We start from the raw sequence: 18,776 nt of genomic DNA on the forward strand, positions 1-18,776 counted from the left end.
ACACCTCCTCCTTGGCTGAATATGGGAGACTGGATAAAGTCCCTAATTTCTTAGCAACAGCTAAAACCATCAGTGTGCTATCAACAGTCTTCTGTTGCTAAATCCAAAACACATCAGCTACTGGGAGGAAAATTAACCCTATCACAACCTAAACCAGGACACACATCCATAGACTGAAGCATCCCTCTTATCTAGATGGCTAACCGGGGCATGAATAAGCTGTAGGTATGATTGGTTTTGGGTAGAGCAGAGTAGGATCCCCCAGAAACAATGGCTAGAACCATTTTAGAAAATGACAGAAATGTCCCCTACTACTTTATTGTGATAAAGATAGCTGATGGAAGAAAAATGAACAGAAGCCAACATGGATTCCAGTGCAGCAGGTGAGTACCAAGTCGTATGTGTGACAGCTTAGCACTGCTGTGGCTTGGCCGATTGTAACGTATTTCAACAGCTCATTCCCAAGTGGTCTGACTGTACACCAGCCGCAGGGAAAAGGCTCAGCAGCCAGTTGCATCTCTGCCACCAGTACTTGCCAGCTGTAAGCTAAAATGTTTGGTCTGCTCATGTTGCTAATTTCCACTGGCCTGATGGATGATCAGTTGCGAGAAGCTTTCTTGTGAAGATCACCTATGGCTTGCTTTCAAATTATAGGGGGAAGACAATACATGATGTTTAGATGGTATGTAAGGCAGCCCTATAATGGGACCACAGATCACCTCCATCTATAGCAGAATCTGTTGAGATAGGACAAGGGGTAATAGTTTTAAAATAAAAGAGGGGAGATTTAGACTGGATATAAGGAAGAAATTTTTTACGGTGAGGACGGTGAAACCCTGGCCCAGGTTGCCCAGCGGTCGTTGATGCCCCATCCCTAGAAACATTCGTGGTCATGTTGGACAGGACTCTGAGCAACATGATCCAGCTAAAGATGTCTCTGCTTAGGGCAGGGCGGTTGACTAGATGGGCTTTAAAGGTCCCTTCCAACCCAAACCATTCTGTGATTCTATATCTGCTTTTTTCCCCAGGAAACTGTTCAACTCTTGGACCCATGTTATTGATGCCTTCATATAAGCATTTTTCTGCTCACTGGAGATAGCCTAGGTAATGGGGGAAAAAAGCTAGATATTATAGATACTAGGGGATACCGTGGGAGCTGTATGTGGAGTTAGGTCTTTTCCGTCAGAAGTTTTAGTTCCAGTTCAATGTCGGTCAAACACATTTCAGTATGCCCTGTGTAGCGATGTCCAAGGTGGGTTTCCAAGATGAGTTGATAAGAGACACTGGATGTGTTGCATGGGAGGGTGTGTATGAGGGAGTTAGATATGATCTGGTGAATATGGATGTGGTGGTGGTAAGGGAAGGGGTAAACTGTGCCGGTGTGAATAGTGGTGACCAAAGTCCAGGTGACCCAATGTCTTCTATAGCTTTCAGTTCAGAGTTCTCCTTCCAGATGGTGAATGTTTCTGTGGAAAGGAGCAGCAATGAGATTTCGGCCACGGACATCAGAAGGAGGTGTTTAGGGCAGAGCAAGATAGAGCAAATGGTCAGTGAAACTTCCCAAGGACACTCTGTAGCTTCTGTTCACTTTCAGACTGGGATTCGTAAAGAACTGGTTGGATTTTGATGGATTTTTAGAAGCTCAAGAGCAACACTTAGCAAACATGGGCCCTGTGGCTTCCATACTAGGTTAACTGTGGGAGCAGTTTAGCTCACATAGTGCAGGACAGAGGTTTGAGATGCTAAGGTCAAGGGGCCTGGGCTGGTTCTGTGATGAGCCATGAGGCTTCCTTGCACTCTGAACTTCAGCAAACTGTAGAGCATCACATCTGTGCATGCTCCATACCGATACAGACTTGTCAAACTAGTTGAGTGTTGGTTTCATGAAATGCATGTTGACATTTCCAGTAGCTGGGAGAAGTGTCACGTGGCCAGGATATGTTTTCTCCCATCCCACCGCTGCTCAGACAATGGGTTATTCCCGTCGTAAACCTGTTTGGCCTGGAAGGGTCCTTTGTTTTGAACACCGATGACGAAAATCTTATTTAGGAACTGAAAAAACTTTTCAGCCAAACAAAGTTCTGGAGCAGACCCCTAAATGGTAGGAAGAAAATCCCCCAAAATCTACTTTGAAAGTGAAACCATGCTGTAATGTTCACCTTCCATGAACTGGTTGACTGTAATAAAGGGACAGAATTCAAAGACTCTGAATGTCCTTTTCAGGTTTATGCTCTTATTCCATGGTCCTTACTATAAAGAGGTGGGAAGTTGATGGCAAGATCTGAACATTTCTTTGACAACCATAGAGGTGAAGACTTTATCCATTCTGTGAAATTTCTTGTACAAGAAATCGTTCTATTTAAAGAAATGATACCTACTAAACATTTAACAGTCTTTGAGCTTCTGGGGTTTTAGTAATTACACAAGCTGAACATGCATGCTTCAGAAACTTGCATTGCTACCCTGTTTGAACCCAGGATGCGAAGGAATGGAAGTCACGAGTAAAGTGAACTTTAAAGCAAAAAATGATTTTTTGTCTTGAAAGTACTTCTGGAAAGAACTTCATGGGGGGGGGGGGAAGTACTTCTGAATTCCAATAATAAATAAAACCATATTTTCAGCAGTTGGAAGTGACAGTGCGTTGTAATCCAGTACCTTGGGTATATGTTTAGATACTTGAGGTGGTCCAAGTGAGTGGAGGTAAAGCAGCATGAGAAGAATATGGGTGAATTAGAACAAGGCTAAAATTTCATAGTTGCTTTCCTTAAATATGCATATCACTCATACACAACAACTTGGGTAGCATGGCAGGAGGGGGCGACTCAAAGTGCGCTGGCAAAGGAGTTTGAGAGGTCTTGTATGTGGGAGAAGTGAAGAAAGCTTCTGTACAGACTCAGGGCTGCTCATGAGCTAGTTGTTCCAAGTAAAACAGTGTGAAAAGAGCATCTTTTTTTGAAACAGTTTTATATAGCTATTGTTATATATTCCACTGAGTAATATGAAAACAAAGACCAACTCTTAAATATTTTACTTCCTCTTTCCTACTAAATATGCTGGGGGAAATCAGAATAGTGGATGGAAAGTGTTGCATTTGAATAGTGCTTTCACTTCTCTTAGGCACGCACTGTCTTTAAACGCCGAGTGGGGAGGGAAGTGCTGCTCCAGTAGAACACCACAATGCGAGTGCTGACCTGGTATCTGTGTCCAGCTGTACCAACGTCTAGTGTTTGTCGGAGAGAATTCGGAGGAAATAGTCGTTAAAATTACTGTAGAACTGTAACCATAGCCCAAAAGGTTGATTGTTAGCCTGGGGCTGGGTTTTTGCTGTCTATAACCTACCCTTTCCCCCCCGCCCTGGAATGCAAGTGTGTTTTGCAAACGAGATGATCTGTCATTAGGTTAGAGAGAGAGTGTTCTGTCAGAACGCTGCAGTAATTCACTTTTGATGCTTTATTAAGGAGATTGGTGAGGGGTTAGGGAATATTCTTAATTGAGTGAAGGAAAGCTCTGGGTTGCTGGTACCTAAAGACTCGTTCCTTATTTATGGAGAGAGACTTACTGCTCTGCCCTTGCTTTGTCATCCAGTAACATGATAAACATTAAAATGGTTCAGGGTATTAATCAGTGTATGCCATTTGCTTGTGCAGGTTGGTGCGTACTTAGAATCAAGTGGTTCTTTAAGGTCAAAAGTGCCTTTGCTTTGGTTCTGTTGATGCTTTGTTCCCTAAGGCCCTGTTTACTTTTTGGGTACGTCCTTCTGAGCATCATCTTGTTTTCAGTTGCTTCATTTGTATTCCTAGGTCATTCCCACAGCTAATATGGACTAATGTTCTCTTGCCCAAGGTGATGTTAAGAGGTTTAAGGGGCTTCTCTGAACCGCTACAGTGCATTATTAATGAGGTGGGACTTGGACCCTGATGTTCTCTCTTCTGCCATATAGCATAGAATCACAGAATGGTTTGGGTTGGAAGGGACCTTAAAGATCATCTGATTCCAACGCCCCTGCCATGGGCAGGGACCCCTTCCACCAGAGCAGGGTGCTCAGAGCTCCATCCAACCTGGTCTTGAATGCTGCCAGGGAGGGGGCAGCCACAGCTTCTCTGGGCAACCTGGGCCAGGGCCTCAGCACCCTCACAGTGAAAAATTTCTTCCTGAGATCACAGCTTTTCTTCTGCAAAATCTCCCCTCTTTCAGTTTAAAACCATCACCCCTTGTCCTGTCACTCCATGCCCTTGTGAAAAGTCCCTCTCCAGCTTTCTTGCAGGCCCCTCCAGGCACTGGCAACTGCTCTAAGGGCTCTCCCAGCCTTTCCTCCCAGCAGAGGGGTTCCAGCCCTCGCATCATTGCTGGGGCCTCCTCTGGCCCCGCTCCAACAGGTCCGTAGTTCCCATGTTGTGTTGGAGAAGCAGTTATGGTTTTGGTCTTTCATCTTGCAAGTGACTAAATATTTATTTAGACAAACTCAGAGGAGAACGTCAATAAGGAAAGATGGTATTTCTAGCTGCTGTTTCTTAAAGGTCTTGGTTAAAAATGGAACGACTGTAGATTTAATCCCTTGTTATATTTGTATCTTGCATAAACACTTAGCAAGAGGAGCTTTGTCTAGGCAGCTGTCAGTGCTTGTAAGGTTTTTCTTAACGCCATTTTAAAGCAATTTTTTTAGAATATGCTGACAGTTTTTATTCTTCAGAGTTGTGGTGTTTGCCAGCTCGCTTGGTCTGTTGCTCCTGGTGTTGTAGTGACCATAACCAAACACAGCTGTTGAAACAATACACAGAAGGAACTTGATTTGCCCAAGGCCCTGCCTCGGCTTGTGATTTTGCTTTTGAACTCTTCCTGCTAGTGTTACATTTAAGTAAATTCTAAGTTTTGAAACATATCCTGTCTGTATCCCAAGACTGAATACCCATGTTTTATGTACCTGTCCCTACGTCATGTTTTAAATAACAACCTGTTTCCATCTTTCTGCAAAGATGAGCACAGATTTTGGATGTGGAAAGGATGAGGATGCAGAAAACTAATGAAGAGTGTGAACGCTGTGGGCTTGCATTGACTATCAGTTTTGGTCTTGGTTGCCTCATTGGTTCTGAGCTCTAAAAAAGCAGTGTAGGTATTGTGCATGTGATTGTGGTGTGCAAAGACAATTTCTTGTTCCTGCTGAACAGTTACCAGCTGTTTACATTATTGCTCTGAGGCAGAACTTGAGTTCTGAGTTGCTCCCCAGTGTGATTTCAGTTATTTAATGAGGAAAGAGTTTAGTGGGCTAACTAGTCAGAGAGGGTGCAAGGGAGCATGGAGTGAAGAACTTGGCTACCTTTATAAGTAATATAGAGCCATCTTATTTTTTCCATTTATTATATATTAGCTATCTTAGTTACTTTCTGATACTACTGTTGCTGTTTTAATTATCATTAAAGGAGCAGGTTGTGCCATAAACTTAGGTATTTTGTCAGATATAACACTGACTTCACACGTTGCATTCTTTAACTCTGGGTTGAGCTAATGAAGGGCTGCTTTGCATTCAGGTAGCTGGAGAATAATTATGCTTGTACATGGGCCGTGTCAAGTATAGAGATGTTCCTTACTCTTCCTCTTGCACTTTCTCTGTATATGAATTAGGGAAGACTCGATGCCTCTTGGACATCTTCCATGTGCTGACTGTCCTTGTTGAGACTCTCAGTGCTGTACAGAGCATCAGTAGTCATGGTGGAGTATGGATGGTTAAAAACCCGTATTGAGCCTTAATGTGTTCAAGTGAAAGCTTCATAGGTGTTTTCTGTCTAATGTGAGCCTTTCAAAAGCCTTTCAGATGCTTGTAAGAGTAAAGAAGAGGAAGCACCTTGATTTAAAGAACTGTAAACTAAAATCCACAATTGCATATCTCTGGAAGCTTTGAGCCCGTATTGGTGAAAGGAGGTTTGACTTTTCTTGTGGTCATTTAGTCTGGGTAAATCACACTGCACATTCACTGTGTCTCCTTCCTTGCATCAAAAATCTTTAGGAGTGTGAGGGAAGACAGCGTTGTCTGTGTGTGTTGCATCTTCCCAGGAAAAAATGCAGTTACATTCCTACCGTGCAGCTTTGAACTGGTGTTGGCCTCAGGTGTGGTTCATAGCAGGCATAACTTTTTAAAGACTGTTGCCAGAAAGTAGCTAAGCCTTAGAAAGGGAAAAGAGTTACAGAATTGCTGTTGAATCCCATCACTTGACATGGGGAAATTGAGATATGAAGGGGTGCAGTTGAGGAGATCCGCAAGTAATTCATTGAATTAACGATGGTTGTGTAGCTTTGCGGGCCTTGCAATGTTGAAGCATGTGCTGGAAGGACATTAATACAGAATTCCAAAAATTCCTCATGGTGTGTCCTACAAATCTGCATATCAAATGCTTATGAAGTAGATCTGAAATCACGTGTGATTCTCTTGACTCTGAGCTGTTGAAAGCTGAACTGTGGAAAACTGTTCAGCTGCAGAACTTACAAATAAATCCTAGCAAGCGTGTAAATTGGAGTACAAGCGTTTTCTTGTCCTTCCTGTGGTTTTAAGTAACAGCACATCTGAATAGCATCTGAACATCCCACTATACATTCCTTTGATAGTAAAAGCTTTGTGTACTGCAGCAGGCTTGACCCAAACCTGCTGTGAAGTATCTTTTTTTTCCTGTGGAGTGCATCAAATTGGAAAACAAGGCAGCTTGAAATATTATATACAATTGAACTAAGTGTGAATTTAGTCTACCAAGATTTGTCTTGACTTCCAAGAACTCAGATGCCGTGATTGCTACTGAATATTCAAACTGGTGAAAGCAAGTAGTTAGTGAAAATCTGAGGAAGTAGACAGTTGTAATAACGAGGCGTAGAGCAGCACTGTGATAATAAATAATGCTTATGTTGGCTAAATACAGTTCATATTTTTGATAGATTTTTTTTTTTTCAGAGCTCGAGCTTTTATGATTTTTAAGAAAAGAAAAAAACCCCAAACCTCAACCTGACTGCTGTGAGCTAGAAAGCACAGAGCATTGCGTTTTTCTGCAGCTGAATTACAAGAAGTATTCAGAGACCCAGAGAGCTGACCTTGCAAGCTCGGTTTTGCTACGCTTGAAACAAGTGGATTTGCTGTAGTAACGTTTGTGTTGCTAACTAATCTTTGCACCCTGCTTTAATGCTAAAATAGTTGGAAGGATTTTGCTTAAATTCTTCCAGAGCCATTGTGGTCATAAACCAAGCAAGCTAGGAAACTCACATGAAGGCCAGGTGTAAAACCAGAGTATGTGCCGGCTTGTATAGAGTTGATCCGGACCTGAAAAGAATTTGTGGAGTATTCACCCTCGAAACAATAGGGAGGAGATGAACAGTCTGAAAATCAGGGATGGTGTCCAGAGATTAAGACAGTGTCTTCGTGTTTATGTTAAAGACCATCTGGTAGGCAGGATGCTCTGTTAAAGGCTAAAGAAGGAGAATTAGTGCTGAAATTGTAGCCAGCCTTGAAAGTCCCATACAGTGTGTCTTCTGGAGGAAACCTGATTGCTTTTTAGGTAATCAGGCCTCTGAGAACCCTGAGCAGTGATTTGCTTTTAGCAACTTTGAGCTTAAGTAATTTCTGTTAATTTCAACTTTGCTTATATGAAATGGTTTCCCAGTCTCCTTAGATTAGTTTCACCCTTGTATTTACACTTCAGGCAAAAGTAAGTTGTTGGGTTTTTTTTCTCTTTAGTTCTCCTTGCCCCTCTACTTATTCTTTGTTGAATCAGAAATGCTGTTTTGAACCTATGTGATGCTTTGCACTTCACATGGGTTATATGGGATGGCACCAGGAACACAGGTGTGGGGGGAAAAAGCCTTTTTCCAGCCACAGATTTATAAAAAAATTTCTTCCTGGCCAATTTAATTTAAACTTCATTCTGAAAAAGTGTATTCAAATTTAGTAAGTTTTTTTAATATTAGACTATTCCAACAGAATATCAGAAACTTGTTCATGGGCATGGGTGCAGCTGGCCCACTGTCATTCTTTTATCAACAAATGAAGGAGTTTTCCACCTAACTCCCTTTTCACAGAGGAGGCTATGTGACAGCATCTTGGCTGGCTGTTGCTGGAAGAAGCTAGTACTACCTCCCTTGCTTAAGTTTAGCTGCTGCTTTGACACCTTTGCAAATTGATTTAATGTGTCCAAGTGCTGGTTTTTCTGCTGGGAGCAAGAATTCATGAACTGTTTGGCTGAAAGAGACAGTGCTAAGCAGTGCAGACCGTGCAACTGAGAGAGACGGCGGGAAGAGGCAGATGTGGGACAAAAAGAAGACAGACCTCCCCCTTTTCCCAGCAGTGAGCCATTAGATCATCTCAGCTGCTAATAAAATGATAGGCTCCACGTGATAAAGAATAAGGCTTAGCTGTTGCCCGTGTTAATGACCTGAACTTCATGATTCGTACTTGGAGCCTGAGCTAGTAAGTGTGATAGATCGGTAGCGAAGATAGAAAAATGGTGTTTGCCTGCGTTCTCAACCAGCTTGGATATACTTGCATTATTATTTTTTTTCACAGGGTCATCAGATTCCTGTAAGAGAATAATAAAGTGGTTAAGATGGAAGAGGAGTCAGAACCCTCCGTGCTTGTTTTTGCTACCCATTATGTGACCTTGAACAAACAATTATGAAACTCTGCGAATACTTTAGGTGGTTGTAGGTAGTCACTGTTCTCCTTGTGGTTCTACAAACAGGCCAGACCTTTTGTTAACAACAGTGGACTTCTCTCTCTTGTTTTGACTTATTCCCTTTTCTTCCCTTCCTCCTCACCCCCTGTCTCTGCAGTGATTTTTATTAATGGTACCAGATTGTTAGAGAGAAAAACAGTGAATAGCTTTCTCATTTCAGTTTCTCATGCCTGGAGGGAAGCAAAGAATGGTGCCTGGAGCAGTTTAAGCCATCAAGAATCTGCAATACTGAAAGTTCCCCTGCTCTGTCCTACTTCTGTGGTGGGCACATCTGTGTAGCTGTAGTAACTGGAGGAATTTACACAAATTTCAGACTAACTTTGCCAGATTTACCTTGGTTAAATTCTCCGACTCTCACAGTGGGACTGTGCAAATGCACAAGAAAACATTGTGCAGGATGGGAACAAGTGTTCAGATGCAGAAGGGGGTATTATAGGCAGAGGTAGTGAAAGATTTTAGTGTTCTAGTGCTGAGGGAACTAAAGCATGAAGGGATTGGGCATTCAGTCCTTTAAACTTCAGAAGACTTGGTAGCCTGAGGACGTCTGGGATCATCTGATGAAAAAGCAAAGTATTAACAAGGATGTTGATCAAAATACTTTATTCTGTAGCAGCCTGACTTGTTTATGACCTGCAGTAAATCTGGAGAGGTTCCCAGAAAGTCGTTGAATGGGACAACTAGATACATTAAACAACTGATAATAGTTCTTCAGAATAAGAAAAGCACTCAGTTCTCATCAAATAAGGAAAAAGACCTCTGACTTCTGAGAGAAGCTGGTCATTGCTGAGCAGGATGGTCTCGCTGCAGGCGGTAGCAGCTCTGTTGCGATGCTGCTGTTGGATTCAGGGAAGCCGGTTCTGTGGCTGTGCAGGCGTGAGAGGTGAGACCTGATGGTAGGCTCTGCCCTTCTGATCTCATATCAAGCTTTCGTGATCAGCCTTTCTATATATCTTTGGGGTAGCTGTGTGCTTAGAACCTGTGATATCTTTACCTCCAGCAGTGTTTTTGAAATACAAGCTGCTACTCAGGATTTCTTCGAAGGGGAAAGCAGTGGATCTTTTCTGGTTTGTAGTCATTTATTTTCAAGGTAAAAAGAAGCACTGATTTCTTTCATGTGGGTCAGCGTAGAGTTGCTGTGTAGCAGTTGCTTTTACTCAATTGCAACTTAGACTGGCAATTAAATCAAATGATATCAAGGCCTACCATGTAATTTCACTGCTCCATTAACTTTATTGGGAAGTGAGAAGGACTAGGACAGTTGTGGTAACCAAAATAACTTGGGTGTCACAAACCCCCTAGGATGAGCTGTTAAACCTGCCTTACTACTCTGCTAAGCAATGATCCAGATACACCATCCATCAGGCTGCATGCACTAAATACAGAGCTGGTGGAAAAGTGAAAGACCCTTTATAATGATGTCAGAGCTCACCTAAATCAGTACTCTGCTGAAAATTAACTGTTTTTTTTGCAGTAGGACGTCTTACGAAGATGCTTGGTGAAGTGTCTGAAATCTTCAGTACTATGTTGCTGATACTGTCCACTGTTTGAGGAGATAGCAGTGAGAATTATCTGTACTCATCTGCGTATGTTGCTTATCTTTTTTATGAAATCAGATCCTGCACTGTGAGCTTGCAAACACAGCTGGCCTGTGTTGGGTTATGCGACTCATGAGGCTGCCAAAGCACTTTGGGTTTTTTAGCACTTGTATTTTGATTTTTAAACTGGGCTTTTTGGAATGGCTGTTCTAGTTGTGCAGCATCTCATCCGTGGGGATCCCTCCTTGTGGTGAAGGTAGCTAAAACTTAACTCTGATGAGAAGTGACTACCTTTCCCCGCTTCATCTAAAAGAAAAAAGGAAATGAAAGAACTCAGGATTATTTGCAGCTACTAAAGTGTAAGGGGTCACTTCTCCATAGAGAGTTGCTTGTGCAGTTTGAAAGGCAGTGATGGTGAGCTGGTTTTCACTTGGCTTGCTGAAGGGCCAGGCTGGCTGTTGCTCTGCACAGAATTTAAGCCGTCGGTTTTGTTGAAGCGGTCCTGTCTGCCTTGGGTGCTTGTTGCTGCCCCATCCCCTCTTCCATCAGCACCTCCGCTTGTACAGCCACGCTGGGAACCGGCCTGAGGAACCGATCTGGTGGAAGTAACCCAGCCAAAGAGCGCGGTGGCTCGTTGTCAGCCGGGTCGGTTCCCCGGTGCGGTTCGCTGAGCAGCTGCACGAGTCCTGGTTTATGGTGGTGCAAGCGAGGAGGGTGTCACAGCGGCGTGAATAAGCAGTGGGGCTGGCAGCAGGGCCGTTGGGCTGATGCCGGTGACAGATGAACTGCAACACGGTGGGGTTTTTTTGGTTTTGCATATTCTAACATCTCGAGCAAAAAATGATACGGAACACACAGAGGAGTAACGCTTCACAGGTGTTTGAAAATTCCCTTAAAATAATACTTACTGTTTGTCACGGAACAGCTGCAAGCCCTTGATGAAGAATTTTTGGAGCTCGTTTGAATTGTGTTTTGGATATGTCTTTGTAGCTGATGGTCTCGTGGCTCAAGCTATTTATTTGTGGTCAGGAGAGGTTAATTAACTCTGAATGCTGTCTCTGTAAAGTTCTGAGGAAATCTGAATAATGCAATATAATATCAGCGACAATGTAGCAGACAAACCGGAAAGTTTATTTTCAGGATCCAAGTCCCTCTGTCATCATGACCTCATACTAAAGAATGTGAGCAAGAAAATTGCCCGTGTAATTGGAAACTCGTTCCCTATCAGCTAGGCTAAATGGACAAGTAGTGGGGCGGGAGGGTGGGGGAGAGTGATGACAAAGTTGGTGGTTTAGATGGACATTCATTACCTGTTGCATGTGGAGTCCTGAACTGTGTTGCGGTCTTGCAGCCCCAGAATTAATATTCCTCTTGCAACTGGTTTGGGAGAAGTGAGACTTCAGACTTTGGGATAAATTCCAAACTTTGAAGGGTGCAAGAAGTCACAAACCATGGAGATAAGGACTCTGCTCTTGTCTGGAGAAGCAGGTGTAGGTTATGACACTCTACAGCTTTTTCCAAACCTTATTGCAGGTAGTGAAAGGGGAGAAACTTGTTTGGCTTTGCTTGAGGGCTGCTTCATTGTAACCTGCTTCTTAAACCAGGCACACAATTAGCTTGCAATCCTAAAAAGACCTGGAGGAAGTTGCCCTCTGTGTTAGATGCTGTGTGGGCTGCTATTCTTGAGTTGTAAGGGATTTAAAAAAAAAAAAAAAAAAAAAAAAAAGAAGGGGGAAATGAGCATGGTAGGTGATTGATTTGTGTGCTACTGAAGTTAATTAAGGGAGAGATATGGCACATAAAACCCTTAAATCATGTTTATAGGGAGTTCAATGTATGTTCGAAGCCATTTCGTAAGGAGTGTTTAAGATGCTTGTAAAAGTTGCCAGCAAAACTACATAGCTTTAAGGTTAGATTTGAAATAATGTGCAAGGTCCAAGTAGGGGTTTTTTTAGGTGAGGCTTAATCTTTCTGTTGACATGTTTTATACCAATTTCTAACAAAATAAGAAGTTCTGCAATTAAGCAGCTTAGAAGGTTGGTGGGTTTTCTTTTTAATTTTGTATTGCTTGTATATGCTAGAAGTGTCTGGGCATCCCATCTTGGGCTCTGTTTTCAGTCCAAGTCATAAATAGACTTTGCAGGAATGAATCCACAGGTAGTTTTGTCTGTCACGTGAACAGAAATGTAATATTCTTCTTATATATTTCCAGGAAGGAAAACTAATACATCACTTAAATGATAGTAAGCGGGACCTGGACAGGCTGGAGAGTTGGGCACAGAGGAACCTGCTGAAGTTCAGCAAGGGCAAGTGCAGGGTCCTGCACCTGGGGAGGAACAACCCCAGGCACCAGTACAGGCTGGGACGGACCTGCTGGAGAGCAGCTCTGTGGAGAGGGATTGGGAGTGCTGGGGGACGGCAGGCTGACCATGAGCCAGCAGTATGTCCTGGTTGCCAAGAAGGCCAATGGTCTCCTGGGGTGCATTAAGAAGAGTGTGGCCAGCAGGTCGAGGGAGGTTCTCCTCCCCCTCTGCTCTGCCCTGGGGAGGCCCCGTCTGCAGTACTGTGTCCAGTGCTGGGCTCCCCAGTTCAAGAAAGATGAGGAGCTACTGGAGAGAGTCCAGAGGAGGTCTACAAGGATGGTGAGGGGACTGGAGCATCTCTCCTACGAGGAAAGGCTGAGGGAGCAGAGCTTGTTCAGCCTGGAGAAGAGAAGGCTGAGAGGGGACCTTAGAAATGCTTCTACATATCTGCAGGGTGGGTGTCAGGAGGATGGAGTCAGACTCTTTCCAGTGGTGCCCAGCGACAGGACAAGGGGCAATGGGCACAAACTGAAGCAGAGAAAGTTCCAGCTGAACATGAGGAAGAACTTCTTCACTGAGGGTGACAGAGCCCTGGAACAGGCTGCCCAGAGGGGCTGTGGAGTCTCCTTCTCTGGAGATATTCCAACCCCGGCTGGACACGGCCCTGTGCATCCTGCTCTGGGTGACCCTGCTTTGGCAGGGGGTTGAACTGGGTGGTCCCCAGGGGTCCCTTCCAACCCTGACCATTCTGTGATATAAAGTGTCATGTTGTGATTCCGAAACAGATGATGGCCTTTCAACTGCTGTTACAAGAATTTTAGAACAAGCTGCAAACAGAATAGTTGTCTTTTTGTTTCAACAGTGTTTTCAATCCGCTTTTGGACAACAGAAGAGTGTTTCTTTTAAGGTGGATCCAGACTCACAAATTAACAAGCTTTAGGAAGAGAATAGTATGCTGTAAAATGAACTCTGTGGTAAATGGAGGTGCTGAACCAGTTGTTTGAGGCTTGTAGGTGGTTTGTGGCGAAAAGGCTTGGCAGCTCTTTGTCAACACCCCCGTGGTAGATGGGCGAGACACTGGTACGTTGAGAGGTTGGGAGAAGGATACTGAAGGATTTGGCGAGAACTTTGTGTATTTGAAGTGGGAGTTTGCTGAGTGCTGAGTTCATGGTAGTCTGTTTTAAGCACGCATGGGTTTTCAAAGGTAAAATAAGAACCACAGCTAAGTAATGATTTAAGAGCAGCTGAACAGTCTGCTTTAACTGGTTAAATTGAACAATAAGCTGGTAATGGTAAAGAGTTGTCAGAGACGAAGGATGTATTATGCTTTGAAGCTGAGGGTTTTAGCCACAGCTATTAAAGCTATTTGGCACTTGGCGGGGGGATGGAGATTGATTCAGTCTGATTTTTGTTTGAGATACAGTATTGTAGCAAATAAACATAGCGTTGGAGTTGGATAAAATCACTTAAAGTAAACATTCTAGTGACATTTTCCAGTGTATTCAATCCAACAGAAAAGGACTTCGTTATCCAAGCAGCAGGTAGCTGACAGACATCACAGATTTGACTGTGCCCTTAATTTTCCTTAATTTTCATCTTTCTGATGTATTTTACTTTTATTTAAGGTTGTTAGAGCAGTTTCCCGGATTCCTGTGAATTCAGGAAGCTTTGCTCAGCCAGTAACGTACGGCTCCGGATTAGGTGGTGGTTTATGTTGGAGCTCTTTGTCTGCTGGTGCTGGTAAAAAATAGCTTTGGCTAGGAGGTGTTTCCAGTGTGATGATGCAGAACACATGGCTGATACTGGTGCTGTTTGATGCGAATAGTGTCACAGACTTGTTTGAAACTGCTCAAATGGTTGGGTAATTTAGACAAGTGGAATAAAAATTGTGTATAGGACGCGAGTAAGAATAACTTGTCTTGTAGATCAGTGTTGCTTAATCTGAGCTCGTAGGTGCTCGTTGTTACTTGTCCAGCCAGTTTCTTAGGGCTTTGAGTGCTTATTGCTCAGACTAGCTTTCTGCCAAAGAAAATGGAGCGTGTGGTGGGATTTTCTTAACAGTGCTTTGGAAATCATTATAATGCCTTAATACAAAAAAAAACAAAAAAAGAGTTCGATTTCAGTCTAAGAAAGTTCTTTAACTGTTTAGGTTTTTTCTTATTTTTTAGCGCCGGCTTCGTCATCTTCGGAATATCGCTGCACGTAACATTATCAATAAGAATGGTTATCGCCTCTTGGATACGTACTTCACTCTTCACTTGTGTGATAACACCAAGATATACAAAGGTAAACCAGGCTTGCTATTGACTTTTTTATTAGTTAATATTTGAATTCTTATGATACAAATTCTCTGCTTGACAACCTGCTGCCATTATTTGCATCGTGTACACTAACCATGGAAAAGAGCTCTTTAGTTTCTGAACTTCATAAAAGCTTTTTTCAGTAGTAGCAGCCAAGGAAGCAAAGCAGGTGACAGATCTGGTAGTCTCTTAAATCATCTTATTTTTGTGGTTGCTTTTTTTTCTCCCCCCCACCGATAATTTAAGAAACTTGGGAGCTTCCAACAGCACAGAATAACTGAAGTTTTTGGAGCCTTAGTTGCTTTGTGTGGAGGAGAGCGTTCCTCTGGTTGCGTACCAGTTATTTTACGGAGCATAAACCAGCACTTACTACTATCAAAGTTTTCCAAGAAAAACGTTGTCAGCCAGTGATATGAAGCATCCAGGTACCTGTTCTGCTGTTGATAGCTGCGTTTGAGTGTTAGATCACACTTCTCTCTAATGCTCTGCTTTCCACTACAATGTACAGTTCTTCGTTGTGGAGAGATGTTATTAAAATAAATTTTTTTTTGTGCTCCGTTTGATATGATCGATGGTGCTTTGCAGGAGAATTTTGGTTTTCTCCTAATTTTTATTTTCACCTAGGGTAGCTGAGCCTTGCTTTTTTTCCGAGGTCGCTGTTTTAGAAGGAGAAGAATGCATAACTTGAACTTGCCACCTGGACTTTCAAGTGGTGGTTGGTTGAACCCATAGCTGAGCACTGTTTCTGCAGTGTTGGGTGTACAGGACTTCTTCTGCACTCCATCAAAGCTTTGTGCCTGGACTCCAGTGGACTGATATTGTACAAAATCTGTATCCCAGTCTCCAGATCTGTCTACCTTAAGACTTTAAGCTCTTATTTTGGCTGGGAAAGCCAAGATCCATGTGTCAGCGGTTGCTTATTTGCAGTTAAACACAGGGTTCTTGGCACCTCGGTGAGGTAATTTTGGCTGTTCACTTTCTAAGCATCTGGAACAGGTCACCCTTGCTCTTCAGGAACGCGGTGCAATTAGTTTATCCGTGCTGCCCTCCTCCAGGAAGATGTTGTATGACAAACTAGTCATCCAAAAATGTCACCCAAATATTGTAAAGTGCTGGGGAACGTTCTTCCCCAGAAACCAAAGCCTCAGTAAATCTTGAGTATTATCTTGGGTATAAAGACGAAGTGTTAAATTTAAATAATGACTTTTAATAATTAAGTGTGAGTGAGTACTTTTAGTCAAAAGCATGGCTGCATTTTAAAGTCTCTCTCATGAATCTGTTACTGATAAACTAGGCCCACTAGCATTTGTCTTTCATGAGTGTTACTTATTTTAGCTTTTTTTACTTCAAATACTAAGATTTGTATCAGTGTTTTAAGCTAATCTAAAGGTGTGTTTTTACTCATTTTTCTTTAGAATTTTATAAGAGTGAGGTGATCAAGAATTCTCTGGTAAGTTATTTTAATACAGAAATACTTTCTTTTAACAATTGTGTATTTGCTACAGTGTATTGATTTCTCTGATGAATACCATAACTGTGAAATGTGTATTTCCACTCTTCAGTTCTGCTAGGAGCATCACGTTGTTCTCCTTTTGAGGTTCTTTTCCCAAGGGTTGGAATAGTGAATGATTGAACAGTAGAAATGCAAGTTCATTTGAACAGCTGTGGAGCTATAATCTGTTGGTCCTTCTGCAGAGAGGACTAAACACTCCAAGGGGACGGCATTTTATGTGAAAACTGTTCAGTGCTCAGATTAAGCTTTACAATATATATCTGTTTTAAATATTGAGAACACCAAATGGGCAAAGTATAACATTAGCTGGAGTTTTACTAGCCTAACTTTTTTCAGTATCTGAGAGTTGTTTGCATCATAACTCAGGTTTGTTTACAGTTCACCTTTTTTTTTTTTTTTTTTTTTTGCTGGTGTTAGCAACAGAAATAGCTGCTTTTATTGAAATGCCTGCAAATTGCTCATTCAAGGAGCTGTTGTAATATTACTTTGCTGGGTGTATAGATTCATTAGAAGCTCATGCTGCAGTTTAGCGACCTTGGTGTCGAAGCAGAGGCCCTGCTTGCAACTCCCCAAATAATGCATTTACCTGCATGTATGAACATGTCTATTCTTTGAAGAGCTAATAGCTTTAAGAAACTGAAGTTTGACAACATCTTAGAGTTTCTAGATTTTCCAGTTCAGATCAGTGAAGGGTCCAGAACTGAACAGTTTATTACAGCTGGGAAGGGGTAGGTCTCTTTGTGGGAGCAGGATGGCACGTGTGTTGGGTAAGGGGGTTTGGAAACCTGCTAAGCAGGCTTCTTGGCGTCTGCGTCGACAAGGTAGAACTACACCATTTATAGCATGGGGGGCTGTAAATGCTTTGAAAACCTCCTGGGTGGAGGAAAAGCTGTCTGCATCCTCAAGGCTGTTAGTTTGTCCAAAAGACAATTTCCTTCAGACTTTAGGATTTTGAGTTCTGCCTGTTCTGAATCAGGAAAAGAAATAACCAAAAGGGAATCTCACCAAAGGAAATACAAGATGGTATGACAAAAATGTAAATAAAAGATGTCTTGAACGAATTCCACACATTGTCTGTGGCTGTTTTAATGACCTGGTATTCTTGTGCCTGGATAGCTACTAAATATCCCTTCTCCTCAAGAGGACTTGATTAATGCATTCCTTCTGTAAGACTTCCTGGGTAACTTTGCCCCTCCCTGCTTTTTAGAGGCATCTTATTCGAATTTGCCTAATACCAGTTCAGAGATGCTTGACCTGTTCCAAGCTGCTTAAGCACTAGAATGAAAGGCTTGTTCTGTCATGGGGTGGTGGGCTCCTACCTTTTGCTCTTGTTCTGGAGGAGCTACCACTTCTTTTTGCAAGTGAGGAGGGAGACAGGTATAAAAAGCACTCTCCCATTTCAGCATTCAAACACCCTGTGATTTATCGCCTGTGGAAGTCCTGAAGTTGGTTTCTGGCTCTTGGCACTGGTAGTGTTGGATTGATTTGCTTTGATTGCAGCTTGGGCTAATTACAACAGTTTCCATAAATCTTTAATTGAAATGTTATCAGAGGTGAGTCCAAGTTCTTGGAATGCCTCGTGTTTGGAAATCTGAGTTATAGTGGAATAGATGTTTGCAGTTTTGCTTAATGTGTGCTGCTTCTGTAAAGCTGAGATGCAAGTCTGATCTCTTAGAGCGACGAGGAGCTCTTGGTGGCAATGTCTGAAGTCAAGAAGGAGAAGAATGTGAACAAACCTGTTAATAAATTATGCAAACCTAATTATTAGGGAATAGGTTAGCATTTTACACTTTTGCAGTGTAAGCTATACCCTAGTTTTCAGAAGCTGAATTATAACTTGGAAACGAATGTTACTTCCACTTTTAAAGTTCCTGATTTGACTAAACCGAGTTAGTAAATGTTCAAGTAAATCCTTCAAGATCTTGTAATGGGAGGAGGCAGAGCCCACTCTGAGTTGCTGAAGTACTTCACAGCATGTAGCTTTTAACCCAGGAGTTCTCCTCACTGGAAGACAGAATAATGAAGCAGCAGAGCCCGTTGGCTTCAGCTCTCTGCAGACCTTGAAATGTCTGATGTTCATTATTCTTAAGTGCTTTTTTTAGTCTTTGACGTGGCCTTTTGTGCTTTCTGTGTTGTCAGTTTTAGGACTGCTTTCAGCTTGAGTTATTTTTATCCCTCTTTGTATACTTACAGAATCCGACGTGGAGGAGCCTGGACTTTGGAATAATGCCTGATCGTCTTGATACCTCTGTCTCCTGTTTTGTTGTGAGGATCTGGGGCGGCAAGAAGGAGCACTTCCAGCTGTTGATCGAATGGAAGGTCAATCTAGATGGGTTAAAGTATCTGGGCCAGCAGGTAATCTGACAATGGTTTTTCTTAGCATTTTACTGAAGGAAACAAAACATCTGGGTGAAGAAATA

The 18,776-nt window shown here is 42.5% G+C and overlaps 1 protein-coding gene across 3 annotated transcripts in view; it reads left to right on the top strand.

Annotated features, from left to right (window-relative positions):
- The window catches only part of UVRAG (UV radiation resistance associated), a 150,791-nt gene that overhangs the window by 4,496 nt on the left and 127,519 nt on the right, over positions 1–18,776 (top strand). For all 3 annotated transcript variants that reach the window (XM_075415600.1, XM_075415595.1, XM_075415610.1), the window contains exons 2-4: positions 14,712–14,829; positions 16,259–16,293; positions 18,550–18,711. In XM_075415600.1, the coding sequence (XP_075271715.1) occupies positions 14,712–14,829; positions 16,259–16,293; positions 18,550–18,711 (315 nt within the window). The remainder of the gene's footprint in view (positions 1–14,711; positions 14,830–16,258; positions 16,294–18,549; positions 18,712–18,776) is intronic.

The sequence above is a fragment of the Opisthocomus hoazin genome, chromosome 1 (genome assembly GCF_030867145.1).
Source record: "Opisthocomus hoazin isolate bOpiHoa1 chromosome 1, bOpiHoa1.hap1, whole genome shotgun sequence".
In the NCBI taxonomy this organism is placed as follows: domain Eukaryota; kingdom Metazoa; phylum Chordata; class Aves; order Opisthocomiformes; family Opisthocomidae; genus Opisthocomus; species Opisthocomus hoazin.